This window comes from Mobula birostris, chromosome 21, assembly GCF_030028105.1.
Source record: "Mobula birostris isolate sMobBir1 chromosome 21, sMobBir1.hap1, whole genome shotgun sequence".
NCBI classification, from domain to species: Eukaryota; Metazoa; Chordata; class Chondrichthyes; order Myliobatiformes; family Myliobatidae; genus Mobula; species Mobula birostris.
The window spans coordinates 22,212,142-22,227,804 of NC_092390.1; the positions used below are offsets into that span (position 1 = coordinate 22,212,142).

At 40.1% G+C, this 15,663-nt stretch overlaps 1 protein-coding gene across 7 annotated transcripts in view; it reads left to right on the forward strand.

Moving 5' to 3' along the window:
- The window catches only part of herc4 (HECT and RLD domain containing E3 ubiquitin protein ligase 4), a 111,428-nt gene that overhangs the window by 12,009 nt on the left and 83,756 nt on the right, over positions 1–15,663 (forward strand). For all 7 annotated transcript variants that reach the window (XM_072239162.1, XM_072239163.1, XM_072239167.1 and 4 more), the window contains exons 3-7: positions 2,077–2,236; positions 4,858–4,934; positions 6,914–7,135; positions 7,782–7,873; positions 10,697–10,827. In XM_072239162.1, coding sequence (XP_072095263.1) covers positions 2,077–2,236; positions 4,858–4,934; positions 6,914–7,135; positions 7,782–7,873; positions 10,697–10,827 — 682 coding nt within the window. The remainder of the gene's footprint in view (positions 1–2,076; positions 2,237–4,857; positions 4,935–6,913; positions 7,136–7,781; positions 7,874–10,696; positions 10,828–15,663) is intronic.

Below are 15,663 nucleotides of genomic sequence, written 5' to 3' on the forward strand. Positions count from 1 at the left end.
TGGGAATGGGACGTGGAATTAAAATGTGTGGCCACTGGGAGATCCTGCTTTCTCTGGTGGACAGAGCGTAGGTGTTCAGTGAAGCAATCTCCCAGTCTGCGTCGGGTCTCGCCAGTATATAGAAGGCTGCATCGGGAGTACCGGACGCAGTATATCACCCCAGCCGACTCACAGGTGAAATGTCCCCTCACCCAGAAGGACTGTCTGGGGCCCTGAATGGTAGTGAGGGAGGAAGTGTAAGGGCATGTGTAGCACTTGTTCCGCCTACAAGGATAAGTGCCAGGAGAGACATCGGTGTGGAGGGATGGGGGGCGGGGTACAAATGGACAAGGGAGTTGCGTAGGGAGCGATCCCTGCGGAAAGCCGGGGGGGTGGGGGTGAGGGAAAGATGTGCTTAGTGGTGGGATCCCGTTGGAGGTGGCGGAAGTTACAGAGAATTATATGTTGGACCTGGAGGCTAGTGGGGTGGTAGGTGAGGACAAGGGCAACCCTATTCCTAGTGGGGTAGCGGGAGGATGGAGTGAGAGCAGATGTGCGTGAGATTGTTTCAGTGAACACCTATGTGTCTGCCAGAGAAAGCAGGATCTCCCAGTGGCCACACATTTTAATTCCACGTCCCATTCCCATTCTGATATGTCTATTCACAGCCGCCTCTACTGTAAAGATGAAGCCACACTCAGGTTGGAGGAACAACACCTTATATTCCGTCTGGGTAGCCTCCAACCTGATGGCATGAACATTGTCTTCTCAAACTTCTGCTAATGCCCCACTTCACCCTTGTACCCCATCCATTATTTATATACACACACATTCTTTCTCTCTCTCTCTCTCCTTTTTCTCCCTCTGTCCCTCTGGGTTTCCCCCCTCCCCCTTTTCTTTCTTCCTAGGCCTCCTGTCCCATGATCCCCTCATATCCCTTTTGCCAATCAACTGTCCAACTCTTGGCTCCATCCCTCCCCCTCCTGTCTTCTCCTATCATTTCGGATCTCCCCCTCCCCCTCCCACTTTCAAATCTCTTACTAACTCTTCCTTCAGTTAGTCCTGACGAAGGGTCTCGGCCCGAAACATCGACTGTACCTCTTCCTAGAGATGCTGCCTGGCCTGCTGCGTTCACCAGCAACTTTTATGTGTGTTGCTTAGAATATTGTGTATAGTTTTGGTCGTATCATTACAGGACAGATATGGTAACAAAATTGAGTATGCAGAAGAGATTCAACAGGATGTTGTCAGGAATAAGTGATGTAGCTATGAGGAGGAATTGGATAAGGGTTTATTCTCACTAGAATGTGGAAGGCAGAGTGATGACCTTATAAAGCTTCATAAAATTGAGAGTCATAGATAGGATGGATAGTCAATAACTTCCTTCCAGGGCACAAGAATCCAGAACTATAGAGCACAGGTTTAAGGGGAGGGGGAGAAATTTAAAGGAGATCTGAGAGGCAAGTTTTTCACACAGAGGGTGTTAATTATTTCGACTGAGTTGACAGAGGACGTAGTGGAGGCAGAAACTATTACAACATTTAGAATGTGTTTAGATAGTAAAGGTGTAGAGGAATACAGGCCTTATGCAGAGAAGTGGGATTAGTATACATAATCATCATTGGCATGGGCAAGATGGGCCAAAGGGACGTGTTGCTGTACTGAAACACGCTTCTAAGCTGTATGAGAGGGCTACTAAGTGGAACATGTGGAAAAACATTGCAAGGTTATTCACTGAAGTAGAAAAGGCAGGCATGTTGACTTTTTCTAAGTGATTCATCAATTTGACAAAGCAAATGTTGTCTAAGTCAGAAATATAATTTGCTTATTAAAAAGCCAATTATGCTAGGATAATGGAGAGTATCAATTAATGAAGAGAAACATCCTTGGGTAAGTTACTAATTGTTATTGCACGTGGCTGAAAAATAATTTGTGTCAATGAGGTGATCTTTGTATAAATCCCGGGTAATCGTATATTTTGCCAGAATCTGAACTAACTGGAATTGCATTTCGTTCAGATTCTAACAAAATATGATTAGATGAGTTTTAAAATTGCACAAAAAAGATTGCTAACCTACATTTTATTCTGATGTGCAGAACAAGTTGTCGCTTTGGATGCTCAGAATATTACTGCTGTTTCATGTGGTGAGATGCATACTCTAGCTTTAAATGATAATGGCCAAGTATTCGCTTGGGGCCTTGCCAAAGATGGTCAGTTGGGTTTGATTACAACAGAAGAATTTGTCCGAGTTCCCAGGTAAGGAGTCTAGTACAATTCAATTTTATAGAGTTATTAACTCCTTGATCACTTTCTTAGATAAGACCTTTTTTAACAGCAAGTACCAACTCAGTAGTTTCCTGATATATCCTTTAAATAACATAATTCCTCTGCAAAGACTTAGTCCCCCAGTGTAGAGAATTATGAAAATTTATGATTAAACATCACCTATTTCAGTATCCTGAAATAGAAATAATGTCATGGAGATTTAAATTCTGTTCTTTTCAGTTCTTTTCTCTGTTAACAGTGGATAAATTAATCTCCTCTTTAATAATAAAAAGGCTTCAAAATAAAATAATCACAATTAACAATTAACAAAAAATTACTTAGCTATACAATTGAAATTTGCCCTTTTAATTGTATATTAATTTTGTATGTTAGCAAAATGTTTTTAAATTTCCATTGTAGCTGTGTGTATATGTACAGTACTGTGGGGAAAGTCTTGGGCACCTATATATATAAAAATTATGTAAAGCAAAGCTGCTTTCAAAATGAAATATCTCCAAATATCAAAAAAACTATGAAGAGCAATAAACAGTTAAAAAAAAATCAAATCAATATTTGGTGTGACCACCCTTGCCTTTGAAACTGCATCAATCCTGTACACAGTTGTGCAGTTTTACGAGTAAATTGGCAGGTAGGTTGTTCCAGGCATCTTGGAGAACCTGATACAGTTCCTTTACAGATTTTGGCTGTCTCGCTTGTTCCTGTCTCTCCAGGTAATCCCAGACAGCCTCGGGGCTCTGGAGGCCATCATCTGTTGCAGAGCTTCTTCATGTTCTTTTCATAGAAGTTAGTTCTTTTACAATCCTGGTCATGTGTTTGGGGTCCTTGTCCTGCTGCGAATGAAGTTCGGATTGAAAAGACATCTCCCTGATGGTATTGTGTGATTGAGAATTTGCTTGTACTTCTCAGCGTTGAAGATTCCATTAATTTTGACCAGATCACCAGTTCCATTAGCAGAAATGCAGCCCCAAACCTGCAAGGAGCCTCTGCATGCTTCACTGTTCGCTGCAGACACTCTTCCATGTAACGCTCTCCAGCTCTTTTATGGACAAACTGCCTCCTGTCTGAACCAAAATTTTCAAATTTTGACTCATCAGTCCAGAGCACTTGCTGCCATTGGTCAGCACCCCAGTTCTTGTGTGTTTGTGCATAGGTGAGTCTCTTGGCTTTGTTTCCATTTTGGAGAAGTGGCTTTTTGGCAGCAACTCAAAATCACTTCTGACCATGGATGGGTGTGCTTTGTTCCAGTGGTTTCTGTGAGTTTAGAGGTGATGTGATTTAGAAAGGGCATCAGTTTGGTGCATCTCTCGTCTGCTGTGCTCAGTTTCCTAGTCCTCAACCTTGCCCATTTCTTTGTGCTTCTTCAGAAAAGCTTGGACAGCACATCTTGAAACTCCTGTCTGCCTTGAAATTTCTGCTTGGGAGAGACCTTGCTGATTCAGGGTGACCGCCTTGTGTCTTGTTGCTGTCCTCACTTTTGCCATGGTATAAGAATTAATGATCTGAAGGTTAAACTGTCACATATGCCACACCCTTGCATTTCAGTTTGGTCGTCCTTAGCCTAGTTTGACTTTTCTATACCTGTTTCTGTTTCAATTAATCAGTTTACTTCATTCAACTCATTATGTCACAGATCATAAGCACCTGTATGTTATCTTTGTTTAATCGTGCACTGCACTATATACCTACAAAGTAATCAAATTTTTTTATTGAAAAGTGTATTAATATGTTACTTTCTTTTGATGAAATACAAAAAATTCTCTAACCTTTTTTTTGTAAAATTAATGTTTGGAAACCTAAAGTTTGCTCTTTTCTACTGATACGCTAATGCAAAAGATTAAACATTAAAAACAAAACATCTAGCGTGCCTTAAGGCTTTTGCAGTTTTGTGTGTGTGTGTGTGTGTGCGCGTGCGCACTCGCTCACTCACTCCTAAAAAAAAATTAAGCATTTGACACCTTCAGCTGTTTTTCATTCCTTTAAAGTTAGTCATTTTGAAGTATTAGTTTGAATTGAGTCAGGTTAAAAGATACTTGATGTTATTCTACAACCTAATTGTTAACCACTGCTAGTTTGTTACTCATTATCAAATCTTATCCCTTTGGTTCTAAAGAATATCACTCCAGAAAAGTGCCCTAAGTGTAAAATAGAGATTCATTGCTTTCACTGCTATGCTTATTATTTTAACTTTATTCTTCTCTAACTTCCATCCCTGATCTCTGAATAACATATTTCTTTTATTTCCTACACCAGCTCCCCATTAAGTACTGTATAACAAATCTGTAGCTAATTTCCACTAGAATTTTGTAATCTTTACTATTCTGTATTTTTAGTTATATCTCCTTTATTTGCACTGCTCTAATTACTTTGTAGCATTTGTTATAATTATTGCCACTCCGCTCTTCCAACTATTTTGCCATTATTTATCTCCTGATTATGCTTGGCCATGTATTTCGCCTGAGTATTTGTTTTTAAATCCTTTGCTTTATTTATTTCATGAGCTTTTATGAGCATAATGTTGTGAGCAACTGCTCCCAGCCACGGTGTCCTGAATAGCTCGAGCTTTAACATTTATGTTAGTCTTTTTCCTTTAGGACTTTAAAGGCTTTGGTAGAAGTACAGATAGTACAAGTGGCCTGTGGTTATCATCATTCTCTTGCTTTATCAAAAGGTAAGGAAAGATTTTGGCAGTGCATATTCATCAGTTTTATTTGCCAATTAGTCCAAGTCACTTCAATTAACTGCCTACCTCTGTGCTAAATGTAGCTGAGAAATAAATATTCTGTTTACTTGCTTCCATCAAAATTAAAATATGTGGATCATTACCTCCATTTGTCAATTTGTCCTTTTCTCTGCAATATCATCTGCTTGGTTTTCATGGAGTTTGGAACACATTCTATTTCTATAGTATGGCAAAAGGAAGTAATAGAATAAGTCATGAAAATCTGGTAAAGAGGACAGGTTCATGGTAAATGAAGAGGTACTTACAACTTAAGTCTTTGTTGTAGCATTTGAGTATATGAGAAAAATGTTATTTATTATTAAATAGTAACTGGCATTAATATTTGTGCAGTATCCTATCTGGATGTATCACAGCTTCATGTGGCAACTTCTCTGCCCAAGATCGCAAGAAATTGCAGAGTTATGAAACCAGCCCAAATCAGCCTCCTCCATTGACTGTCTACACTTCCAGCTGTCTTGAGAAAGAAGCTAACAAACTCAAGGACCCTTCCTAATTATATCATTCTCTCTTCTCCCCTCTTTGAGTAGAAGATAGAGAAGCTTGAGAGCACATACCACCAAGCTGAAGGACAGCTTCTGTCCTGCTATCAGACTCTTTATTAGTCTTCTCATGCACTGAAAGATAAACTTTTGATCTCATTGTGGTGGCTCTTGTATTTCATTTGCCTACCTGCATTGCACTTTCTCTCTGACTGTTGCACTTTATTCAGTGTTCTATTTTCCTTTTAACTATCTCAGTGTACTTATGACCTGCATTGTTTTTTTTTAGATAATGAGAACACTCAGTCCTCTTTTATTGTCATTTAGAAATGCATACATGCATTAAGAAATGATAGTGTTTCTATACATGCATTAAGAAATGATACAGTGTTTCTCCGGCGTGATATCACAGAAAACAAGACAGACCAAAGACTAACACTGACAAAACCACATAATTATAACATATAGTTACAGCAGTGCAAAGCAATACCGTAATTTGATGAAGAACAGTCCATAGGCACAGTAAAAAAAAAGTCTCAACGCGTGGCAAAGGGGAGAATCTCCCTGCCATAAACCTCCAGGCACCATCAACTTGCCGATAGCTTGGAAACAGCCGACCCTGAGTCCATCTGTCCTAAAACTCCGAGCTTCAGAGCAGCCTCTCCGATACAGCCTCCGGAGCGCCATCCTCTGCCGAGCGCCTTCAACCTCTCCCCGGCCGCTGAAACACGCAAGCCGAGGATTTCGAGGCCTTCAGCTCCAGAGGTTCCGGTTACCGCACAGTAGCAGCGGTAGCAAAGCAGTCATTTCAGAAGTTTTCCAGATGTTCCGCTATGCACTCAAGTCTGTCTCCATCAAATCAGAATTGTGCATGGTCCCCTACTTGACAGATAAAAGATAGTCATCACTGGAGATGCCGTGCGCGCTGCCATCGCGCGGCCATCTTCTCTCCAAATCAATGCTTTTCAGTGTATTTGGTGTATGTGAAAGTAATAAACCAATACAGTATATATTAAGTAAAAGTATATAGTGTTAATAAGTGGTACTGTTTTTTTAATTTGTGTATTACTGCTCTTAACCAAAAATTCTCGTAATGAGCATACACTGTTTATTAATTCAGATGCCACTGTGAATGCTGTTTTAGTTAATGACAAAGGGAAATTAGTTCTGTTACTTGGTGATACTCTTTCCAAAAAGCAAAATCTTTGTGTTGAAAACTTGATGTCTGGCACAAGGTTGCTAGTTTCTACATGTTAAATTACAGATAACTACTCGTTTGTAAGACATCACAACCAGACCTTTCTCAATACTGTTCGATATATTTTAAATGCATGCCACTATTACTATATTGTTTAAATGCACGTTGTGGAAAGAAACTAATATAATGCATTATATTTTCTTAGTTTATTTTGTTCTTAATTCTTTCAGGAAGTCAAGTTTTCTCATGGGGACAGAATAAGAATGGGCAGCTGGGATTAGGTCGAGATATTGGAAAGCAACCATCGCCGCAGCCAGTTAGATCTTTAAATGGTGTTCCTTTTGTTCAGCTTGCAGCAGGTGGAGCGCACAGTTTTGCACTCTCAATCTCAGGGGCTATTTTTGGTTGGGGATCCAACAAATTTGGCCAGCTTGGCCTGAATGATGAAATTGGTGAGTGTTATGAAATTTAGCGATGATAAAGTAAGAAGCCAACAAATAATTGTTGTGGAACATTTGCTACAATTTAATGAAAAATGACTAAAGGGAAGGCTAACCAGATCTTGTTTTGGACTTTAATTGTCAAATTTTCTCTTAAATATGTACATTTTACATGCAGCACTAATCTTCTTACTTGAAGGGAAACAATTAGTGTCTCTACAGTGTTGTCTTTATAATTAACTGTATTGTTATCTACTGGAACCAGCTGGCTTCTCTTATCTAAAAATTTCAGATATGCAGTTTATTATTCATGTTATTATTTACTAGACTTATGAACTTGTTTAATTATCAAAATTAAAAGTTTGATGTCTCAGTTGATGACACAAATTCAAAAAATTAGACCCTGATATATTGGTATGTTGGGGGGAGGGGGGGTAGAGTTAGATGTGATGCATTTTAATTGACTAGATTTCAAACTAAAAAGAAATCGTTCGGCAAAACTGGGATCAGCTACATTTCATGGAAAAGCCAATGCTCAAGTGTGTTTGGAGCTTTTATATATTTACAGATTTTCAATTTAAATTTTGAAATCAAAGTTCCTAGCAACAGAACCCTCCTTTTTGTTCAAACCTATTTACTGGAAATATTTTAATCCCAGACAGATATGTTCCTGCCCGGCTTAAATCCCTACGAACACAAAAGATTGTCTACATTTGCTGTGGTGAAGATCACACTGCTGCTCTTACAAAGGTAGTAACTGTATTTTTAATTTACATAGTGGAGGGGTTTAAGAAAGGAGGAAGGCAGCAGAAAGGAAATTATAGACCAGTTAGCCTGACCTCAGTGGTTGGGAAGATGTTGGAGTCAATTGTTAAGGATAAGGTGATAGAGTATTTGGTGACACAGGACAAGATAGTACAAAGTCAGTATGGTTTCCTTCAGGGGAAAATCCTGCCTGACAAACCTGTTGGAATTCTTTGAGGAGATTACAAATAGGATAGATAAAGGGGATGTTGTGGATGTTGTATATTTAGGTTTCAGAAGGCCTTTGACAAGGTGCCGCACATGAGGCTGCTTACCAAGTTAAGAGCCCATGGTATTACAGGAAAGTTAGTAACGTGGTTAGAGCATTGGCTGATTGGTAGGAGGCAGTGAGTGGGAATAAAAGGATCCTTTTCTGGTTGGCTGCCATTGACTAGTTGGGACCACTTCTTTTTATGCTGTATATAAATGATTTAGTTGATGGAATAGATGGCTTTGTAGTTTACAGATAATACAAAAATTGGTGGAGAGGCAGGTAGTGCTGAGGAAACAGGTAGGATGCAGAAGGACTTGGACAAATTAGGAGAATGGGCAAGAAAGTCGCAAGTGAAATACAATGTTGGAAAATGCATGGCCATGCACTTTGGTAGTAGAAATAAATGTGCGGACTATTTTCTAAACGGGGAGAAAATCCAGGAATCTGAGAAGCAGAGGGACTTGGGAGTCCTTGTGCAGAACACCCTGAAGGTTAACTTGCAGGTTGAGTCGGTGGTGAAGGAAGCAAGTGCCATGTTACCATTCATTTTAAGAGGTCTAAAATACAAGAACAAGGATGTGATACTGAGTCTTTATAAGGCACTAGTGAGGCCTCGCCTTGAGTATTTTGAACAGTTCTGGGCCCCTCATCTTAAAAAAGATGTGCTGGCATTGGACAGAGTTCAGTGGAGGTTCATAAGGATGATTCTAGGAATTAAAGATTTATCATACGAGGAACGTTTGATGGCTCTGGGTCTATTCCCGCTGGAGTTCAGAAGGATGGTCGGGGGGATCTCATTGAAACCTTTTGAATGTTGAAAGGCCTGGACAGAGTAGATATGGAGAGGATTTTTCCAGTGGTGGGAGAGTCTAGGACAAGAGGGCATAGCCTCAGGATAGAGGGGCGCCTTTTCAAAACAGATGTGGAGAAATTTCTTTAGCCAAAGGGTGGTGAATTTGTGGAATTTGTTACCACGTGCAGCTGTGCAGGCCAGGTCATTGAGTGTATTTAAGGCAGAGATTGATGGGTTCTTGATTGGACATGGCATCAAAGGTTACAGGGAGAAGGCCAGGAACTGGGGTTGAGGAGGAGATTTTTAAAATAAAAGGATCAGCCATGATTGAATGGTGGAACAGATTTGATAGGCCAAATGGCCTAATTCTGCTCCTGTGTCTTATGGTCTTGTGGTTTTCAGTTGTATCAACAGAATGGATAGTGACTTGTGTAACATGAGTTTTCTGTTTCATAGCCCAATTGCTAAATTTGCCATTATGTCTCCAACAAATTATCAAAACACATTTCCCATTTTCCAGCAACATGGGAAATGCTTATCAGAAAAAATGGAGACTATGGAACCTGTATATATTTTTTAAAAAGTAGCTTACAAACTTTATATTGGTTGCTATCTCATCATGGAGTCTTGAAGAGCAATGCAGCATGGAAACAAGCCTGTGACCACCTCATCCATGCTTGCTGTGATGTCTCCTTGAGCTAGTCCCATTTGTCAGCATTTGGTCCATACATCTCCAAATCTTTCTGATCCATATATCTTTTATACCTTCTAGTTATACTCACCTCCCTAACAATTCAGAATAGACCACTTAGGAGAATTTCTTTTCCATAGCCATGATATTCTTAGATGGCTGTCAGTTTGGAGTTCTATACTTCAGTGGTGTGGTTGTTCAGTTTATTCAGAATTGGGTTTAATGTCACTGGCACTTGTTCACATGTTGTGAAATTTGTTCTCATAATTTAAACAGTGTGTGTGTGTGTGTGTGTGTAGTAGTATTCATGGGTTCATTGTCCATTTAGAAACCTGATGGCAGAGGGGAAAAGATGCTCCTGAAACATTGAGTGTGTGTCTTCAGACTCCTCCTATACCTCCTCCTTGATGGTAGCAATGAGAAGAGGGTATGTCCTGAGTGATGGGGTCCTCAATGATGGATGTCTTTTTGAGGCCTCACCGTTTGAAGGTGTCCTTGATGCTGGGGAGGCTAATGCCCCTGACGGAGCTGGCTGAGTCCACAACTTCAGCTTTTTCTGATCCTGTGCAGTAGTCTCTTCATACCAGATGATGATGTAACTAGTTGGAATGCTCTTCATGGTATACCTGTTGTAATTTGCAAGAGTCTTTGGTGACATACCAAGTCTCCTCAAACTCTAATGAAGTACAGCCTTTGTTGTGCCGCTTTTGTAATTGCATCAATATGTTGGACCCTGAATAGATCTTCAGAATGTTGACACCTTGGAGCTTTGTGAAACTGTTAATCTTTTCCACTGCTGGTCCCTTGATGAGGACTGATGTGTGTTCCCCTGACTTCCCCTTCCTGGAGACCACAATCAATTCCTTGGTCTTCCTGACATTCAAGATGGAATTACATTGTTTGAAATATTGTGAGAGTGGGGGGAACACTGAAACTGTATTGATATTCCTCTTATTCTGAGAGAACTCTTGCTATATTGTAGTACAGATTTGATGCACCATGTGCCCTACTGTTTCTGAATGTTGCTTACCATTTTCAAAAAATAGTTAAAACTTGTGCATTCCTCTGCAGGAAGGTGGAGTGTTTACATTTGGTGCTGGAGGCTATGGCCAATTGGGGCACAACAGCACAAACCATGAAATAAACCCAAGGAAAGTCTTTGAATTGATGGGATATGTAATTACACAAATCGCCTGTGGAAGGTTTGTATTCTCTTTGTTAAAAATACAAAATATTAGAGCTGTCATTGATACTTGTTTAACATGTTACTATGTATATAATTCTTGAACATTGTATTTGCTCACATAGCATCAAACTGTTTCTCCACTATATTGAGTGTCTGTTGACTTTTCCTCTCCCATGCCTGGTTACAATCAGTGGAAAAATATGTTTCTTTTGAGGAAGGCTAATTTCAGTAGGAAAAAGTAGGTTTGCTAAGCTGGACCTCATTTTCAGTGATGTGCCAGAATTTCCTTATTATTTCACTGGAGCAGATTTTCCTATAACTTTTATACGTAGCCTTGGATGTAACAATTCAGTGCTCACAGCTCCCAGTGATAAAATTTATCAAGTTTACCTCATTGTGCTATTGCTCATTATGACTCATTGTAAAATTTTTCAGCCTACCTATTCAATGTAGCTACTTCCATAATCAAAATAAATGCCTTCTTCCTTATTTCAGTTTATTTATAATTCTAACTCCAATTTCTTGAATTCTACTTTCTACTTTTGATATATGGACAGTAACAGAAATGCTGTAAATACAGAAGAGGCAGAATTCCAGAGAGAGAAGCATAGTTAATGTTCCGGGTCAAGGGCTTTGCATTGGAATGGGAGAAAGCTAGCAATGAACCAACATCACAGAGAAAGGGAGAAAGGCAAAGACAAAAAATAAAAAGGTTTATAATAGGATAGAAACCTGGAGAGACTGAGCGACACACATCTTTTGTTGAGATAATCAAAGGGAGAGTAATAAAGGAGAGTGAAAGAAGAGAAAGTGAAAGTTTGTAGGAAGTGTAAATTGTGTTTAGTTTTTGTGATCTGAACATGGTTAGCAAGGCCACGCTTTACTGTGCTTAGGATGGAGGTGAGCTGATTTTTTTTTAAGTAAAAGCTTTCAGACAGTGTTGTTTGATAGGGCATTCCAGAAATTAGACTTGGTGATGATAGTAAAATGGTGATTAAATTTCTCAATCAACAACAAATTTCAGGACCTACATCAGTCATAATATACCTGATTCTGAACCTGCAGGATATGATATTTCCACATACCTGCTGCCCTTGTTTTACTTAGTTTGTGAGCTCACAGGAATGGGAGGTGCTGTAGGAGTAGCTATGACTAACCACAGTGCATTCTGTAGACAGTATACCCTCAATGGCCACTTTTATTATGTACACCTACTCATCAATTAGAATATGATAGACAGCCAATCATGTGGCAATGACAGTGCATAAAATTCATGCAGATATGGTCAACAGGTTCATTTGTTCTTCAGACTAAACGTCAGAATGGGGATGAAATGTGATCTAAGTGATTTTGACCATGGTGTTAGACAGGGTGGTTTGAGTATCTCAAAAACTGCTGATCTCAGAAGATTTTCACACTAGTCTCTAGTTTACAGAGAATGGTGAGACAAACAAATGTCCAATGAGCAGCAGTTTTGTGGGTGAAAATGCCTTGTTAATGAAAGAGGTCAGAGAAGGATGACCTGTTTAAAGCCTTCGGGAAGGCGGCAGTAACACGTTATGACAGTGGTGTGCAGGAGAGCGTATCTGAAGGCACAACATGTTGAACCTTGAATTGGATGGGCTACTGCAGCAGAAGACCATGAACATTAATGCATCTGAGTTGTCTAGTCTGACAGGTGGGATACCAGTCAAATGAGCTGCTTTGTTCTTAGTATTATCCAGTTGTGTATTTTTAGCACTGCATTCCTTCAGCCAAGTGAAAAGTAATTCGTCATGCTATTGATTTATGTTTTATAGATGGGGGAAATGGCTCTGGTGTCAGAAGATGAGTCATTGGTTCAAAACACCCAACCCCAGGCATGCTCTTGTAGCAACAGTATTTATGTGCTGGTCCATTTGCGTTTCTGGTCAGGCTGACCTGCAGGATATTGAGGATGGGGACTCTGGGATGGTAATGGCATTGAATATCCAGGGTAGGTGTTAAGACTCTCTCTATTTGAAGATGCCCATTGTAAGGCATTTTTATGGTAGAAGTGTTACCTGCCAATTACAGCTCAGCCCATGAATGTCTTTTAGGTCTCACTGCAGGCAGATATGGGCTGGTTTATCTGATGAAGCAGCTGAGAATGGAGTTTAATCTGAGTAGTCATTAGCAGACTTTCTCTTGTGGAAGGATGGTCACGGATTCAAACAGCTGAAGAGTCCTAAAGCCCTACTGCACTGAAACAGACCTTTTGGCCTACCTTGTCCATGCTGACCTGATCTTCTGCCTCATCCTGTCAGACTGTGACTGTCCAAACTCCTTATATCCATGTACCTATCCTCAATTTATAACTAAATCTGCTTCTACCATTTCTACTGGCAGTTCATTCCACCATCATACCACCCTTTAAGTGAAGTTCCCCCTCAAATATTTTCCCTTTCATGCTAAACCTGTGACATCTGGTTCCTGGCTCACCCAACCTGAGGGGAGAGGGGCTTGTGTTCACCTTATCTATACACCTCAGTTTTGTACACCTAAGATTTCCTCTCATTCTTCTGCACTTTAGTGAACCAAGCCCTAAAATGTTCAACCTTTTCCAATAATTCAGGTTCTCAAGTCCCACCAACATCATCCTTGCAAATTTTCTCTTTACTAATTTTTCAAGCTTATTTATTTTTTCAGTAGGTAGGTGACCAGAACTGCACAAAATACTCCAAATTGGGACTCGCCAGCATCTTGTACAACTTCAACATAACATTCTAACCCCTGTACTCAGTGCCCTGATGTATGAAGGCCGATGTGCCACAAAGTCTCTTTATCTACCTGTGATGCCACATTCAAGGCTCTATGGACCTGTATTCCCAGGTCCCTTTTTTCTACAGCATATGTCAGAGCCATAAGACCATGAGGTATATGTGCAGAATTAGGCCATTTGGCCTACTGACATTGCTCTGCCATTTCTTCAGGGCTGATCCATTTTCCCTCAGCTCCAATCTCCTCCCTTCTCTCCATATCCTTTCATGCCCTGGCTAATCAAGAATCTATCAACCTCTGCCTTAAATATACCCAGTGTCTTGAACCCCTCATTCTTCTGAATTCCAGTGAGTAGAGGCCCAGAAGCATCAAATGCTCCTTACTCCTTTCAATCCTGGAATAACTTTCATAAACCTCCTTTGAACCCTCCCCAATATCAACACATTGCTTCTTAGATAAGGGGCCAAAACTGCTCAAAATAATCCAAGTGAGGCCTCCCCAGGGCTTTGTAAAGCCTCAACATTATATCCTAGCTTTTATATTCTAGTCCTCTTGAAATGAATGCTAACATCGCATTGCCTTTCTCACCACTGACTCAACCTGCAAATTAAGGTTTGTGAAATCCTGCACAAGAATTCCCAATTCCCTTTGCACTTTTCTCTCCATTTAGAAAATAGTTACACTTTTGTTTCTTATACCAAAGTACATGACCATACACCTCCTGACACTGTATTCCCTCTGGTACTACATTGCCCATTCTACTAATGTAAGTCCTTCTGTAGCCTCTCTGCTCTGTCTCTCCACCTATCTTTATATCATCCACAAACTTGGCTACCAAATTCCATCATCCTAATCATTGGCATATAATGTAAAAAGAAGTGGTCCCAACACAAATCCCTGTGGAACACTACGAGTCCCCAACAGCCAACCAGAAAAGGCCCCTTTTATGCCTGTTCTTTGCCTCCTGCCAATCAGCCAGTCCTCTAATCATGCTAGTATTTTTCTTGAAATGCCATTTGGCTCTTAAGCCTCATGTGTGGCACCTTGTCAAAGGCCTTCTGAAAATCTAAGTATACAACATCCATCAATTCTTCATTGTCTATCCTGTTTGTTATTCTTCAAAGAATTACAACAGATTTGTCAGACAAGATTTTCCCTTAAGGAAATCATGCTGACTACGGCCTATTTTATCATGTGCCTCCAAAACCCCATTCTTATCAATCAACTCCCAACATCTTCCAACCACTAAGGCCTATAGTTTTCTTTCTTCTGCCTTGCTCCCTTCTTGAACAGTGGACTGACATATGCAATTTTCCAGTCCTCCGGAACTATGTCAGAATCCATTGATTCTTGAAAGATCATTGTAAGTGCCTCCACAATCCCTTCAGCCACCTCTTTCTGAACCCTGGGTGTATACAGTCTTGTCCAGGTGATTTATTTACCTTACAACCTTTCAATTTGCTTAACAGCTTCTCCCTACTAATGGAAACTTCACAGATTTCTGCCCCCAGCAATCTCGAACTTCTGGCATACTGCTTGTGTCTTCGACAGTGAAGACTGATCCAAAGTACTTATTCAGTTCTTCTATCATTCCTTGTCCCCCATTACTATGTCTCCAGCATCATTTTCCAGTTGTGCAATATCTGCTCACGTCTCTCTTTTACACTTTATATATCTGAAGAAACTCTTGGTATGCTTTTAATATTATTGGCTAGCTTACCTTTGTCTTCCATCTTTTTCTCCTTTATGACTTTTTTTAGTTGCCTTCTTTTGGTTTATAAAAGCTTCCCAGTTCTCTAACTTCCCACTAACTCTGCTTTCTCTGCTTCTTGAGCCAAAGCATTAGCTACCCACTTAAAACTGCCCGGCCACAATGGCCCCTCTGCTTGACCCTAACTTTATATTACTGATGCCAATTAACTAATTAACCAATCAATTTTCAATGGACAATTTACAAATTTGCCTCTTCTAGGCTCCTGCTAGCTAAAACCACAGAGAAAGTCTGAGACTCACCTCTTCTTAAAAACTCCTGTATTTGCTCTAAGTCCCGGCTCCTGCAGTGGTGTCAAACAACTGGGATAATTGATCGCCAGCAACCTAGTTGTATAACAGA